The sequence below is a fragment of the Oncorhynchus mykiss genome, chromosome 6, assembly GCF_057628025.1.
Source record: "Oncorhynchus mykiss isolate SJ-2025 chromosome 6, ASM5762802v1, whole genome shotgun sequence".
Taxonomy (NCBI): domain Eukaryota; kingdom Metazoa; phylum Chordata; class Actinopteri; order Salmoniformes; family Salmonidae; genus Oncorhynchus; species Oncorhynchus mykiss.
The window spans coordinates 33,968,083-33,985,354 of NC_143027.1; the positions used below are offsets into that span (position 1 = coordinate 33,968,083).

General features: G+C 44.4%; 1 protein-coding gene across 4 annotated transcripts in view; it reads left to right on the forward strand.

The window, feature by feature from the left end:
- The window catches only part of LOC110525823 (LETM1 domain-containing protein LETM2, mitochondrial), a 20,316-nt gene extending 3,970 nt beyond the window's left edge, over nt 1-16,346 (forward strand). Inside the window, exons 1-11 of one of the 4 annotated variants that reach the window (XM_090237722.1) lie at nt 4,346-4,634; nt 4,778-4,843; nt 5,151-5,225; nt 5,338-5,845; nt 8,199-8,346; nt 10,251-10,390; nt 10,610-10,933; nt 11,181-11,300; nt 13,583-13,675; nt 13,821-13,889; nt 14,451-16,346. In XM_090237722.1, the coding sequence (XP_090093848.1) occupies nt 5,179-5,225; nt 5,338-5,845; nt 8,199-8,346; nt 10,251-10,390; nt 10,610-10,933; nt 11,181-11,300; nt 13,583-13,675; nt 13,821-13,889; nt 14,451-14,504 (1,503 nt within the window). In that variant the 5' untranslated portion in view covers nt 4,346-4,634; nt 4,778-4,843; nt 5,151-5,178 and the 3' untranslated portion in view covers nt 14,505-16,346. Of the gene's footprint in view, nt 1-4,345; nt 4,635-4,777; nt 4,844-5,150; nt 5,226-5,337; nt 5,846-8,198; nt 8,347-9,003; nt 10,029-10,246; nt 10,391-10,609; nt 10,934-11,180; nt 11,301-13,582; nt 13,676-13,820; nt 13,890-14,450 lie in introns of those variants that run through there. The other 3 variants (XM_090237723.1, XM_090237724.1, XM_090237725.1) reach the window with 3 other exon arrangements.
- Nucleotides 16,347-17,272: the final 926 nt, after the last annotated feature.

The window sequence follows — 17,272 nt, forward strand, 5'->3', positions numbered from 1 at the left end:
GAGAGAGAGACGAAAACAGCATGTCCGGGACAAGGTAGCACATCCGGTGAACAGGTCAGGGTTCCTTAGCCGCAGGCAGAACAGCTGAAACTGGAACAGCAGCACGACCAGGTGGACTGGGGACTGCCAGGAGTCATCAAGCCAGGTAGTCCTGAGGCATGGTCCTAGGGCTCAGGTCCTAGGAGAGAGGGAGAGAGAGATAATTAGAGGGCGCATACTTAAATTCACACAGGACACCAGATAAGACAGGAGAATTTCACCAGATATAACAGACGGACCCTAGCCCCCCGGCACATAGACTATTGCAGCATAGATACTGGAGTCTGAGACTGGGGGGATCAGGGGACACTGTGGTCCCGTCCGACGATAACCCCGGACAGGGCCAACCAGGCAGGATATAACCACACCCACTTTTCCAAAGCCCAGCTCCCACACCACAAGAGGCAGATCAAAAGACTTGAGACATGGATTGTGTATGTGTGCAATTCAGAGGGTAGATGGGCAAGACAAAAAATGTAAGTGCCTTTGAACGTGGTATGGTGGTAGGTACCAGAAGCACTGGTTTGTGTCAAGAACTGCAACGCTGCTGAGTTTTTCATGCTCTACAGTTTCCCTTGTGTATCAAGAATGGTTCACCACCCAAAGGACATCCAGCCAACTTGACACAACTGTGGGAAGATTTGGAGTCAACATGTGCCAGCATCCCTGTAGAACGCTTTCGACACCATGTAGAGTCCATGCCCTGACCAATTGAGGCTGTTCTGAGGGCCAAAGGGGGTGCAACTCATTATTAGGAAGGTGTTCCTAATGTTTGGTATACTCAGTGTGGTTGCCACTGTGAGAGGGCCCATGGATTGTTTGTGATAAGTTTATTGTTATTTATTTATCGATGGTGCAATTTCATTTTCCAGGTAAGTTGATTGTCAATAAAATTATATTTTATACCTGCTACATTAGGTTAATCAAGTGAGTGGTTCTTTCCTTTAATTCAATCCCGCTAGAAAATGTTTTACTTCATCTATTGGTGCTCAGCCCTGTCAATAAAGCCCATTCTCATCTGATCTAGTATATCAACAACAATCATGTCTGTGGGCGTGTTTCAGTGGTAAGGCAAAAGCAACCTACTGTAGACAAAAGTCGAGTGACGTCGGGGGAGGTGCATCTCTGACAGCTGAAAAATGGAGAAGGGTGTAATTGCAGATTGCAATTATGGGTGTTTTCTGATATCAGGCATTTCTTGATATGAAGTTATTCCTATTGATGCTCGCCATTGGTTGGTGGCCGTTTCTTTCGCATCGAGGTCAACAGTTGTTGACAACTGCAGCATTGTAGCTAAGCCTAACCCTTTTCCTAATCTTTCCTTACCTGCCACACTAATTCACCTAACCTGCCACGTTAGATATCCTATCCTGTTATGTAAACAAACCATCCTCAACAAACCATCAGTCTCATAACACTGGAACTGACCAATGGCAGGTATCAGTGGGCATTTCCTGATATCAGGGAACACCCACATCAGGAAATGCCCCGAATTGCAGAATGCAATTACACCATATTCGAAAGTCGGACACTAATGTGGTTTTCCAACAGCAAGGCTCAGATCAACATGGCAGTGTTACCATTGTTTATACAAGTTTTTCTTTATAATGCTGAAATAAACATGGCTCCAACCCCCCATATTACACACTCACAAACTGACATACACTGCTCAAAAAAATAAAGGGAACACTTAAACAACACAATGTAACTCCAAGTCAATCACACTTCTGTGAAATCAAACTGTCCACTTAGGAAGCAACACTGATTGACAATAAATTTCACATGCTGTTGTGCAAATGGTATAGACAACAGGTGGAAATTATAGGCAATTAGCAAGACACCCCCAATAAAGGAGTGGTTCTGCAGGTGGTGACCACAGACCACTTCTCAGTTCCTATGCTTCCTGGCTGATGTTTTGGTCACTTTTGAATGCCGGCGGTGCTTTCACTCTAGTGGTAGCATGAGACGGAGTCGACAACCCACACAAGTGGCTCAGGTAGTGCAGCTCATCCAGGATGGAACATCAACGCGAGGTTTGCTGTGTCTGTCAGTGTAGTGTCCAGAGCATGGAGGCGCTACCAGGAGACAGGCCAGTACATCAGGAGACGTGGAGGAGGCCATAGGAGGGCAACAACCCAGCAGCAGGACCGCTACCTCCGCCTTTGTGCAAGGAGGAACAGGAGGAGCACTGCCAGAGCCCTGCAAAATGACCTCCAGCAGGCCACAAATGTGCATGTGTCTGCTCAAACGGTCAGAAACAGACTCCATGAGGGTGGTATGAGGGCCCGACGTCCACAGGTGGGGGTTGTGCTTACAGCCCAACACCGTGCAGGACGTTTGGCATTTGCCAGAGAACACCAAGATTGGCAAAATCACCACTGGCGCCTTGTGCTCTTCACAGATGAAAGCAGGTTCACACTGAGCACATGTGACAGACGTGACAGAGTCTGGAGACGCCGTGGAGAACGTTCTGCTGCCTGCAACATCCTCCAGCATGACCGGTTTGGCGGTGGGTCAGTCATGGTGTGGGGTGGCATTTCTTTGGGGGGCCGCACAGCCCTCCATGTGCTCGCCAGAGGTAGCCTGACTGCCATTAGGTACCGAGATGAGACCCTCAGACCCCTTGTGAGACCATATGCTGGTGCGGTTGGCCCTGAGTTCCTCCTAATGCAAGACAATGCTAGACCTCATGTGGCTGGAGTGTGTCAGCAGTTCCTGCAAGAGGAAGGCATTGATGCTATGGACTAGCCCGCCCGTTCCCCAGACCTGAATCCAATTGAGCACATCTGGGGCATCATGTCTCGCTCCATCCACCAACGCCACGTTGCACCACAGACTGTCCAGGAGTTGGCGGATGCTTTAGTCCAGGTCTGGGAGGAGATCCCTCAGGAGACCATCCGCCACCTCATCAGGAGCATGCCCAGGCGTTGTAGGGAGGTCATACAGGCACGTGGAGGCCACACACACTACTGAGCCTCATTTTGACTTGTTTTAAGGACATTACATCAAAGTTGGATCAGCCTGTAGTGTGGTTTTCCACTTTAATTTTGAGTGTGACTCAAGACCTCCATGGTTTGATAAATTTGATTTCCATTGATACATTTTGTGTGATTTTGTTGTCAGCACATTCAACTATGTAAAGAGAAAAGTATTTAATAAGAATATTTCATTCATTCAGATCTAGGATGTGTTATTTTAGTGTTCCCTTTATTTTTTTGAGCAGTGTATAATGTGGTCATTGTAAAATCAATTACTGAGAGAGAGCTTCAAATATCACATTAATTTGTATATAGGCTATCCACTGTATACATGAAGTTGGTTCCTGTTTTAGTCATGTCTTTGGTCACCTTTGCATGGGTCAAACAAAAACACCCTAATGATTGGTTGACAATAGAGCCTCCCACAATGCAGGCAAGGCTGCAGGAGGAAGTTGGTGATGAACAACTGCAGAAACTTACAGTCAAGTTCATGACCTTTGATCACATTATTTCTGTAAAGTTCCTGCAGTAGACATGTAGGCTCTAGTATGAACATTTTTATCCTTATAATGCAACAAACTTTTAAAGGCATCTGTCACTGACTTTGGAGATGGCTGCCGGTGTGGCCATGAGGTGGGGGTAAGATGGCGGACTGGAGAAAAGTGGAACGTGTTTTGAGTGATGGATCACACAGAACTTGTGGTAGAGCTACAGAAGAAAATGTAACATGAGGATGAATTAACTGCGGTTGCAGGTGCTGTGAAGACAGCAGAGTATGAGCCTCATCCTGATGATGACAAAGATGATTCTGGCCCAGGGGAATTAGGTTTTTGGAGATAATGGATCCTTGCCTTCTGGTAGATCTGTATGTGGTGTCAGGTTTGGTGGAGAGCAGGGTCAGTGAAAGTGACTCGAAGTGGAATTGTTTAGATGTTTTGTGTGTTTCTGCGGTCCAGAGGGAGCATACTGGGGACAAGAACTGTGACTTGCTTTCCTCTCTGGAGCAGGGCGCCGTTGAAAGGAGTGATAACTGGAGTGCCGTTAAGGATGATCAACTGAAGTTGAAGATTCCCAGTGTCTCTGACGCCCGCCGTTTGGTTACAAAATGTTTTGGACAATAGGGTCCCGTCCTCCCTGGCTGCTGGCCTGGAGTAGGATCAGATAGGGCCATAGTTGTGAGGTTTTAATGTGTGCAGGGTTAGTTAGTAGGGGATTTTTTTCCACAAAGTGTAATGAATTCATACTACAGAATAGCATGCTGATGCACAGCCAATACAGTAGGTGGCGGCATGCACTTATATTTTTTGGTGGTTGCCCGCAATAATACCAAAGAAGTCACCGACTTCACAAAAGTGATCCACTCGAACGCGCCCGGTGTGACTCGCAATAACCTTTTCAGTGAAGTAACAGGGTTTCCACTAGATAACATAGCTACAAAGTCAAAACTGGTCTTAATTTAAGTTTAGGCGTAAGGTTAGGTTTAAAATCAGGTCTTAATAAGATAAATTGTAGAAATGGGCGGGAGTTAGCCATAATTATGACTGTGTTCATTTAACTAGTGACGACCCGGGAGCAGCGTTAGGTCACTGTACCAAATAGTCGAAGTTGGTCAAAAGGGTACACGACGTTTCTCAAAGGAATATTAGTAATAATAAAGTCAGAAATGGGTTTATTACATCATCAGTCTTGATTTTCGTCGCACATCTTCAATCAGCACACAACTGTGAATGGATTGTAACGTTACTATTTTGCTCTTTTAGACAATCTTTACGACGCCCTGTCGGCAGCCATAACATAGCTCTCTCGAGAACAATTTGACGTTCGAGGTAAGCTAGCAAAGTTCGTCAATCAACTTCCGTTTTCAGTTGTTTGCGTGTTTGCTCTAGGTACATGCATTATCTCTGTATGTTCCTAGGTTTGCTAAGTCATCAGATGTTTTAGATGTTCTATTGTCAAACCAAAGTTTCAATCTCTCAAGACTGCAGATGTTAGCTAATTAGCTAGCTAATGAGCTACAGTACTGTCTGTAATCCACATCGTTAACATCACATGTTATCATACTGAATCCATTAAACGACGGTTGGAAATATCTTAATGTAATGTATTTCACTGGTCTTATTGTTCACCATACAGGAGACCTCGATCTGCCGGTGTAACAACAATGGCAGTGTTCAGTGCACAGGTGCTTCTGGCAGTAACAAGATCAAGGTAGGAGACCAGGTCACCAGCTCTATATTAGAAACTATTTAGGCCTGCACTTACCTCAACCACACAGTGGGGACACACACCATACTGATGTATCTATGTGTTCTGTCTCTAGGGGATCTTACCTGCTGTCTAAGAGGCACAGCTGCTGCCCTCTCCCCTCCACAGCCTACGTCCACCACAACCTGGACCCCCCCAGCCGCCTGTCGTTCTTACCCTCCCTCAGCCATTCCAGGTCTGGCTACCCTCACTGTGTTCGGCTCCACGGTTTCAAGAACCACAGCACCACCCTGCTGGCCAGATCTCTGCACAGTTCCTGTGTCTGGCTGCAGGACACCAAGGCCCCTGCCACCCCAGCCCAGGATGACCACCCAGGGACCCCTAAGAATGCCCCCCCTGCACCCCAACCTCCAGTCCCTGCTCCCTCTGCTGCTGCTACTGTTGTGGCTGCAGCTGCCCCTACGGTCCAGGTAGTAAGGAAATCTATTGGCCAGAGGATAGTGGATGAGCTGAAACACTACTACAATGGCTTCAGGCTGCTGGGGATTGATACCAAGATTGCAGGGAGGATGGTGTGGAGACTGCTGCATGGACAACTGCTCTCACGCAGGGAGAGGAGACGGGTAAGTCGGGAAGTGTAGGCTGAGTTCGCTCTGTGTTTAACCTGTTCCTTAAGGAGTAAATAACAGGGTAGAGGGCAGGATTTATAGGAATACTCTTTGATGTGTAGTAAGGAGTACCAGGAACTAATGATCATCTGATCACCTCCAAATCTCAGGATGTTTTGAAAAGAACAAGGTCCTACCTTTTGAACTTATTGAACCAATAACAATGTTGCTCATTTTTGCGTTCATATTTTCTCTCTTTGTGCCTATTGAACACAACCGAAGGAGTAGAGCCACGTGTCGTGAGGTATTGTAGTTTAACCCTCAGTCTAAGAACAAAACTCTTAGGTCTGAGTCACCCAATCTGGCCCTTAGATTATAAACATTTCAGAATGCTGCCTGCCACAGTGCCAGTGTTGTGGTTAATCTGCTATCTGAAAAAGGACATTCATGTGGATGGTGTACCGAACGGTCTCTAATAGACTGTCTGGTGAAACATAGGCAAATAAGACGGATTGATGAATGAAACACAGTACATGTCGGGTCACAGGCATGTAGATACAGTACGCCAAACAAACACACACCCACCCACCCTCAGTTGACTTCAGGCTCCATGTTTATTAGTAAGGCTGATTGAAAGGATGCATCTAGCCTATTGCCTCTGATACAAGATGGGTGCAATAACACATGCACACATCCAAACACTCCGCCGTGTGACCCTTGCTGTTTGAATGCCATGGTAGAGCTTTACTCAGCACCGGTGCTATTTTAGAAAGGGACTGGCAGTGCTAGTAGTCTGCTAGAGACGGAGGGACAGAATCCTAACATAGTGTTGTTGCCCATGGTGGGTCAAGGGGGATTCCTTCTTGTGTTGTGGCTTAAGACCAGGAGTGAAAGTAAGCCGATCCGGTTTGGCGTCCCAGCAAAATAAATAGTGTGGGTATGCCGTATCTGTAAAACGTGAGCCTACGACAACATTATTTAACATTACCGCAGGTCAGCTACATGAAAATGAGTGAATTTACCTAAACCGACAATATATAACATTATCCCAAATAGTTTTGTGCTTTAAGTGGCCCAGACGAGACACGCAGGCACAGCAGTGGGCGCAGCTATCCAGCCTTAAGTGTTGTATGCCTTATGATCATTGCCAAATTTCATTACACTTTTAGTTGGTTTGTAACTGATGTCTCTTTCTATTCATCAAATTGCTACTCTCCCTGGGATCCACATAAAACATGACCTAATACATAACCTAGTTGAGTACATTACAAAGACAGAACTACATACATTTGAAATAAGAATACACACTTTTATGCCTTTATGGGATTTCATAGACTACTGAATGCAAGTGCAACACACGAAAATGGAAATGTACTAACGAGAAGGTGCGTTTCAAATAGGCTGACACTTTCTTCACTATCCTGATCCGACAAACTTTATCCGTTATCATACGTACAGTTTCACTATCCTGATCCGACAAACTTTATCCGTTATCAAACGTACAGTTTCACTATCCTGATCCGACAAACTTTATCCATTATCATACGTACAGTTTCACTATCCTGATCCGACAAACCTTATCCATTATCATACGTACAGTTTCACTATCCTGATCCGACAAACCTTATCCATTATCATACGTACAGTTTCACTATCCTGATCCGACAAACTTTATCCGTTATCATACGCACAGTTTCACTATCCTGCTTATGTGAAATAACCAGGACAGTGTTTCAGATGGAGTTTCACTTATATCCTTCACTCTGTTCAGTTCATAGAATGAACAGGTACCGTCAACAAATGTGGCTTCACTTAACGTCCTTCACCCCCATTCAGCTCATAAAATGAACTAAACGATCAGACATGCAGACTTCTGTTTGCGTCTTTCACCCTTGCTCACAACAGTGAGCTAAATTCCTTGAGTCTTGAGCCTTGTTACAGGCTATCGCCTGTAAGGGTTAGCTGAGGTATAGTGCCAGACCTTGCTCATAAAAGGAACAAGGTCCCGTGAATCAGATGGACTAGAGTATATAAAATGAACAAGAATCAGATGGGAGTTTCACCTAAGATGTGGCCACAGCCATTGGTTTTGTTTGTTCAAAGAGAACATTTTTTTTTTAAAGAAAACATTGTTTTGTCGGTCACATTTCAAAATGTTTGGGATTGACTTGGGTGTTGGCATTCTATTTCTATAGGTGTTGGTGCAATCACAGGGCAAAACTCACATTGCATCACTGCAGCTTTCTAGAATACCAAAAAACTGTAGCCTACATAAGTAATCTGCCGTACTTTTATTCTCTCTCCTCTCCTCCTCTGTTGTGTGAGACCTGTTACTGTTTGCTTTGCTAACCCTCCGTTTTCTCTCCAGCTGATGAGGACATGTGCTGACCTGTTCCGCCTGCTGCCCTTCATGGTCTTCATCATCGTTCCCTTCATGGAGTTCCTGCTTCCTGTCTTCCTCAAGCTCTTCCCTGAGATGCTGCCCTCCACTTTCGAGACCGAGACCAAGAAGGCACGTTCTTCACACTGTTGCAATGTTAATGTCCTTGACTTGTTGATGACTGACTGTGTCTCAATGGTCTAAACTTGCTTCCTTGTCTCCTCTCCTTCATCTGCACTGATCTAGTCATGATATGCTAGGTGTCTGTTTTTCTGTTCTTCCATTTTTGTAATATATATATTTATTTATTTTTTAACTAGGCAAGTCAGTTAAGAATATATTCTTATTTACAATGACGGCCTACCCCGGTCAAACCCGGACGACACCCTATGGGACTCCCAATCATGGCTGGATGTGATACAGCCTGGATTCAAACCAGGGACTTATGCAGATAAAGGAAAGGAGACAAAAGCACACTTGAGATGCACCCAAGCAAGGGATATATTTCCGTTAGACCTGTAGGCCATTAGAATGAGCAGAAGTGTGTCCCAATCTATTTTCTCCTGAAGTGTGCACTTGTTCACCTCCATTCATAGATTTGACAGGAAATTGCTACTCAAAGAAACTCTCTAGCTCATGCCCCCACTAATCCAATGTTTATTTTACATTTGTGGGGAGTAGTGAACAGGTGCACACCCCAGGAAGAAATAGATTATTGGGACAGCCCAGGTCTTTGTGTGGGATTAGACCCAATAGGCCTGAGCCTGGTTTCCCAATAGTGATGAAATTCAGGCTTATGTTTTTTTTTTAATTCATTTTTTGTGAACGATGCATCTTTCCTACAACGGCTAACTAAGTCACACGCGTTTCCCCAAAACCACGCAGAGAGAACAGTCTCCCAGTGCGTCGTTGGAGAAAGTGCCGATACTGATATGATCGGGGGAAAAAGGCAGCGCTGCTCTCGGACCAGCTTTCTCAATGCAAAGCTTACCTTTTAAAATTTGAATTATTTCACAATACTGACGACAGATCAGCTCCTAGAGAGAGATTAGCAACTACGGCTACAAATGTATTTGTATTTATTTTTGGGGTGATCAGAGTGGGTCACCGTTAAGACCGTGGTCTCATTCACAAGAGAGCTCTGTGAACATGAACATACACCATTTATTACACATAATGTAAGATGATCAAAACAGACACAACTCTCACATATCACCCCATTGAGTATCATTTCTGTAATAACCTGAAGGCTATTTCATGAGGTGGCTTATTCTAATGCTTACCCAATAAAAATGCCCTAAATCGCACATCATGAAATATGTTGAGACAAATTACTCCCAAGTAGAAAAATAGAACTCGAATGAACATGAAGTGTATTTCATAATGATTTGAAGCATATTTTTAAACATCACTTGTTTGTATCAATTGCAAAGACATTGGCAACTTTATTTGTAGTCAACTTTGTTCTGAAGTTATCTGCGGTCAGAGAAGATAAGCTGTGATTCTATGTTTAGCGGAGATCTTCTGTGTGTAAGGTGACGCGGGAGGGCCATAAGCTGCTCTACAAAAGGCGGGCGTTAGATTGCGATCTTTTTCAAGTGCAACGTTAATGGTTTTGGGAAACCGCTCTGAGATTTAACAATGCTCCTACGAAGGTTGTAACGATGAACTTCACCTTGAAATGCTTTTGGGAAACCGGGCCCTGGCTAGTTGTAGGTCACTCTGAATGGCTTTCATGTCCTCGTGCTCCTGTACAACAAGAGGTGCCTGACCTGGCCGCTTACATCATGGCCATTGGGATACCTACAGGAAGCAAGGGTAGTGACCACCATTAGCCAACTGGAGCACTTTGAAAGTTTGTTTTCAAATAGACCCTCTTTAACATTACCTAGCAACTTTATAGAATTCCATGAGGCTCTTTTTTTACCTACTCTTTTTCTAAAACCAATCGCAAGTAGCGAATACTAGTTTATGCATGAGGACCATTTGAGAAATGACTTCTCCCTCTCTCTTTCTGCCCTTTTTCTCTCTTTAAGGAAGAGAAGCAGAAGAAGGGTCTGGCTGCTAAGCTGGAGCTGGCTAAATTCCTCCAGGAGACCATATCAGAAATGGCCAAGAGGAACAAGACCAAGGCTCTGACAGAGGACGAGACGCAGCGCTTCTCCACCTACGTACAGAAGGTAATTTAGCCAGAGGGCAAAGCCTGCATCCATACCTCTGATTCATAATGTCATGAGTGTTTCAAGTTTTCATCCCGTTGTTTGTCTAGTCCTGGTCATACAGACGTGATAATGGTCAACATGTGATAACGTTCACTTGCCCATGTGTCCCTCCCAGGTCTGTCTCCAAAGTCCCCAGACTGCTCTAACTAACCCCTGTCCTCCCTGTGTCATCTCCAGGTGCGTCACACAGGGGAGCAGCCCACCACTAAGGACATCGTTAAGTTCTCCAAGCTGTTTGAAGACGAATTAACGCTGGAGCATCTAGAGCGCCCCCAGCTGGTGGCCCTGTGTAAACTGCTGGAGCTCCAGCCCATAGGAACCAATAACCTGCTCCGCTTCCAGCTGATGATGCAGCTGAGAACCATCAAAGCAGACGACGAGGTGATCGCCACTGAGGGTGTGCCTGCTCTGAGTGTGTCAGAGCTGCAGGCAGCGTGTCGTAGCAGAGGGATGAGGTCACTGGGTCTGACCACTGACCAGCTACGCCAGCAGATGCAACAGGTCAGACACTCAACTTGTGAACAAGTCATCATCATTAGTTTCATCATGCTGCCTTAGAATATATTCAAAATCAAAAGGTATAGCCCACCTTGTTATGTCGATGCGTTATGTCGAGCCACTAAAGGATTCAATATATTTATTTGTATTATAAGGGATGCGTCCAAAATGGCACCCTTTTGTGCCATTAGGGATGAAAAAGGATTAGCTTCTTCAGTGGCCTCTGACCTGTAACCTCTGTCTGTTCCAGTGGTTGGACCTGCACTTGAAGGAGAACGTCCCTCCCTCTCTGCTGCTGCTCTCCAGAGCTATGTACTTGACTGACGTCAAACCCATTATACCCGTCATACCCCCTGTACCCAAACTAGAGGTAAGACATCATACCCCCTGTACCCAAACTAGAGGTAAGACATCATACCCCCTGTACCCAAACTAGAGGTAAGACATCATACCCCCTGTACCCAAACTAGAGGTAAGACATCATACCCCCTGTACCCAAACTAGAGGTAAGACATCATACCCCCTGTACCCAAACTAGAGGTAAGACATCATACCCCCTGTACCCAAACTAGAGGTAAGACATCATACCCCCTGTACCCAAACTAGAGGTAAGACATCATACCCCCTGTACCCAAACTAGAGGTAAGACATCATACCCCCTGTACCCAAACTAGAGGTAAGACATCATACCCCCTGTACCCAAACTAGAGGTAAGACATCATACCCCCTGTACCCAAACTAGAGGTAAGACATCATACCCCCTGTACCTAAACTAGAGGTAAGACATCATACCCCCTGTACCCAAACTAGAGGTAAGACATCATACCCCCTGTACCCAAACTAGAGGTAAGACATCATACCCCCTGTACCCAAACTAGAGGTAAGACATCATACCCCCTGTACCCAAACTAGAGGTAAGACATCATACCCCCTGTACCCAAACTAGAGGTAAGACATCATACCCCCTGTACCCAAACTAGAGGTAAGACATCATACCCCCTGTACCCAAACTAGAGGTAAGACATCATACCCCCTCCCCTGTACCTAGCGCTTCAAGCACTGATGCTGCATTAGTAGCCTACCAAACTTGCTAATTGCCTGGTACTCAGTACTCTGTCCCTCTAAATGACTCTGACATCATTGCAAGTGTAATCAAAAATCTAATCAATCACCTACATTTCTTTAGGCTATGCAATTGCGTGAGAAAACTAGAGTTTTGATGGCCTCTATTAAAAATATTACCCCATCAGCTTTCTATAGGCTAGCCCTACTATTTCTCAACTTTCCTAATATTAAGCACATTTCTTCCCTTTACAACAGGAGTATAGCCTACCTGGCTGGCATGAAAATGAATCACGGGAAATACATCGTCCATTCACAATTTAAGTGCATAGATATTTATCGAGACGGGTGCGTGATAATGGTCCATCTTATATCAAAACAAATTTCATACATATCTTGTTTAGTATATTCAGGGGCGGCAGGGTAGCCTAGTGGTTAGAGCGTTGGATTAGTAACTGAAAAGTTGCAAGTTCAAATCCCCGAGCTGACAATCTGTCGGACAATCTGTCGTTCTGCCCCTGAACAGGCAGTTAACCCACTGTTCTTAGGCCGTCATTGAAAATAAGAATTTGTTCTTAACTGACTTGCCTAGTTAAATAAAGGTAAAATAAGTCAAATTAAAATATAAATAAAAACAAATATGTAAAGACAAGAATAAATCAAGAATAGTCTGATGGGGGACAATATCACACAAAGGGAATGCTGCCGGGAAATTTGAGACGTGCTTGTCAAATTGTGAATAAGAGAATGATGAAGTGTGTGCAGCCTGCGTAAAAAAACAGAGCCCATGCCTTTCATGATGCTTTTTTTCAAATCAGCATTAGTCTCATCATGCAGCCTTAGAATGTATTACAAATCAAAACATATAAACATATTTTATTTCTCAACTAAAGTTGCATAAATAACTCTAGGTGGAGCATATTGGAGGACCTGTTTCTTTGTTAACCGCACTCCCCCAAATCGGTTGGAGAAAATGTCCTTTGTATTTCGTTCAGCTATGTTCAATTGTATTCTTCATACTATAATATAATGCCAAGGAATTGTAAGCAAATCTTGTCTGCCAAATGAACTAGTGTAGCCCACAGCCATATGGCATAGCCAGTTCAGGAGCTAACGTAAGGACAACGCAGAGCGTTCTGTTCTTATGAAATGGACCACATACTAGAGGTAAGACCCCCCCCAACCAGATCAGTTCGTATTTGAGAAGGGTGATCTGATTCTAGGTCTGTGGTCAAGGGCTTCTGCCTCCAGTGATTCTCACAGAAGCACAGGTTTCCCTCCGAACTAAGGCTTGACCATCAGACCATGGAGACCTGGTTTATTCTCCAACTCTTGAGCGTAGTGATATAGAAATGCAGATCAGCCATCTGAAGTATGTTCCTGCTGCCAACTCTCTCTGCTGCCAACTCTCTCTCTCCGGACACTCTGTGGAAGGCATCACCACTGCTTACATAACTGGCCTGATCATTCCATTTGTGTGTGTTTTTGTTTTCAGGGAGGTCATTGTGTGTGTTTTGTTAAACCGAGAGGTCATAAGAGAACTGTCTAAGTATGTATGTTGATAATGTAACATTGTGTTGTATGTTTCAGAAGGCCACTCCTCTAGCTGAGACCCCACAGGGAACAACAGCCTCCTCCCTAGACTTACTAGTGGACCCAGCTCTGGTCATCAAAGACAGGCTGGTTAGTATGCAGACACACACAACCCGGTCACAGAATGCTCAGTAGAGTATGGTCAAAGACCGACCGGTCCAGTATCTTCTCCAGGATGACCTGTGGTGTTGGTAAAGAAAGTCCTCATTTCTGGTGTGTGTTTCTGTTCCTCCAGGTGGAAGAGGTTAGAGACCAGGCTGCCATTGTCTCAGACAAACCTCCCATCCCTGCCCAGATTGTTCAGGTCAGCCACCTTTGACCCTCAGTCATGTGACTAGATGGCCGTGCTAGAAATGACAGAGTAGCCGTAGTAAATAGATGGCCAGGCTGCTGGCAAGCAAATGACTGTTCACAACTTCACTTAACATCTTCATAACTTGTGAAAAATTAAATTAGCTTTTTGGTTTTGATTTATGGTTAGAGATGGTTAAAGGTTAGTGTTAGTGGTAATTACATTAACCCCAATACTGTCTCCCTTTCTCTCACCACTTCCTAATCGCTCACACAACAAACTGCCCAACCAACCAACCATGGACTCTTGGAAGATTAGCACCATTGTGGGCTAAAAGATAAACAAACATGTCCACGTGATATCATAGCTATTTAACCATCAATCCACCTACTTGCCACATTCATTAACCATATAGGATTTATGAGTAGTTAAATTACAGTGCGCCCATAACGGGTTTTATTCCATTATTGTTAATGTCCATGTCTGAAATTCACCATTATTCAATGAGTGCCATCTGTTTCTTTTTCATAATTTGTTTGTAAATTAACCTTTGCCCTCTGACCTCTCCTCCAGGCCGAAGAAGCAAAGGCGTCCCAGAAGAGCAAGATAAGTGTCAACGGAGTGTGAGGAGGACTGAAAGGGCTTGACCGGACCCCACAACCCTGTGGGGGCTATCAATCAAGCTTATCTACACCAAGAGGGATCAGTCAACCCAATCACCCCTCTGCCCCCCTTAACACCTTCTCCTTATCCCAAAGACCAGGGGGCGTGAGACTGTATCCCCCGTCCTCACTGTCTAGCCAATGGGGGCTCGCTGTGTGATGAAAAGGTCATAAGATCATCACATGATAATGTCATTAGACCAGACAACGCTTGGCTAAAATGCCACTTTGCTCAGGATCAGACCTCTGACTACACCTGGAGTGAGGGCTGCTGGCAGGGGTTTAAAATGGGACACCCACCTCTGCTTTGTCTGATTAGTCTCTGGTTCTTTTCGCCTGCATCTATTTGGTTTACATGTTATGCACTCCATCCATTTGGGTTTCACACTCCATCTCAGCAGGACACTGTTACGTAAACTCTGTTATGTAAAATTCCCTCAACTGGGATTACCTTTCGTTTTGTTTTAGGGATCACAGTTACCCAGTGATGTAACAAATATTATGTCCTTGAAGAGTAGACGCATCCTCTCAAGATGTACCGTTTGGCCCAGTGTTCTGGTTGGTTGGTTTTGGTGTAACTTTAGTCTGTTTCACTTCCGGTGGCATTGAGACCTAGCCTGGTCTCAGATTCATTAGGTGCTGAAGCTGAATCCTCTTGACTAGAAACACAGCAAAGGCGAAAACAGGGGGTGGGTGTGGTGTGTTAGGGGTCACCTGCTGGCTTTGAAACATTCTTCAAGGTGTGTTTTCTCTTAGTTGGCCCGCTCATCTCCAGATCTGGATCAGACTAACGTAGACCACCAACCCCCCCCTGTGTATATTTGTAAATACCCTGTAAATGGTTCTCCGTGTCTGGCAGAAAAGGTACACCTGCTCTGTACGTTGGTTATGCCACGCCCTCAAGCTCTCCCAACTAAAGAGTTCTATGAACTTTTACCCTCCTATTATTTTGTCTTGTTTGTTGAATATTTGAATCTAAGACAGGGCAACTCTTTACATTAACTTGCCTTCATACCATGAAGTTACTCTCGAACTACTCTGGTAACCAGAATGAAATTGTTTAGCTCAAAATGCTCTTTGCAAATAAGGTATATAAGCAATGATTGATGTGTAAAGGAAATTGGGTAAATTGTCTAGCTAGTTACAATGGTAGTTGCATTTGAATTACAACAGAAAATGTAACACACGTGGTATCTGTGCAATTTATTGTGAAGCGTGACACAACGGCTGAGTGGTCCAATGTCATTTAGCAGACACTCTTATCCAGAGCAACTTACAGGAGCAATTAGAGTAAAGTGCCTCTGTCGATGTGCCCTAGTAAGCTCGGGGAATCAAACGAGTGCCCTTAATTGTAAGCTAGCGAGAGAGTTCACTCCTGATACACAGGAGAGGCTGTAGGAGCACCTAAATCCTGATAGTCAACACAACTGCCAGTCTGGGGACAAATGGACTATACAGTGCATATGTTGTGTTAATGCTCTTCTACTACCCTTGATTTACAAATTTAAAAGCAAATACTTGACTGACAGCTATTGGAAATGATCCATACCCACTGTTAACTCAACTAGAGAAGTGTGTAAAGAGTTTATTTGAGCGAAACAGCATGAACATGCAGGTTTTGTGAACTCTTAAAGGATTACACAAGAAAGTGTTACATTTTATTTTGAAATGTGGTTCTCAAAGAACTTGAAAGATGGCCGCTATTTGACGATGAACTGCCTAGTACCTATCCTGCTTACGTATGTTAACACAATTATGTGATCGAGAAGGTTCTTGGAAGGTTTACCACATAAACATATAGTATGTGTACTGTGTATGTTTCATATTTCAGTGTGCGTGTATGAGAGTTTGTGCGTTTGGTGTTGCCTTAGCCTTGAGGAAAACCTCTTTCAGCATCAAGTTAGGGCAGGGTTTCCAAAACTTGGTCCTTGGGCTACCGCTGGGTGCATGTTTTGTGTTTTTGCCCTACCGCTACACAGCTGATTCAAATAACCAACTCATCAAGCTTTGATTATTTGGACCGAGTTTGGGGAAACCCTGAGTTAGGGGATTAACTTTATGAACCCCTCCAACTGAATTGCATTACTTCACTGATTAGTCAGTGGCCGACCATTCGCCCTTTCTGAATAGACTAGAATGGACTTCATAGTGCATCTTCCTCTCCCACTGATCTGTAGGTGAGTGTATAAGCGAAACCAAGATGTCCACCCTTCTGCTTTGATCAATCCAATCCTCTCAGATCTGTGATTAATTCAAGGGGTCGGGAAGAGAGGACTATGAGACCGGGGATTCTCCTTTCCATTATTTTTCTACTTGGTTTAAGGATTGTTATGCAAATGAATGTATAGCCAAATCTGTAAAAAGGTGCTTTGTTAGCTCTGCTCTCTGTGGAATGTCTCCTCCTGCCTGTTCTCCACTGACTACTGGAAGAGATTTACACTGTCCCAATTCCCCTGCCTTGTTCCTTCCTTTGGCTCCCTTCATGTCGATAGATTGGTGAAAGGAATTCATATTATTGCTTATACTGTTACCTTTTTTTTTGTGGTTATTTTGGATCAGTGATCATGGAGGCAAGGAGATTAGGAAGTTGGGGGAGAGAATTAGGACACATACTTCGATTCATTTAAACTCCTGTGTAATTGCCCTTTCACTCACATGCCTAATACCAAATACTAGCTCTTACCCCTAAACCCTTGTTGGTACAAGCAGTATAGTGGAAAGCAGAACCATATT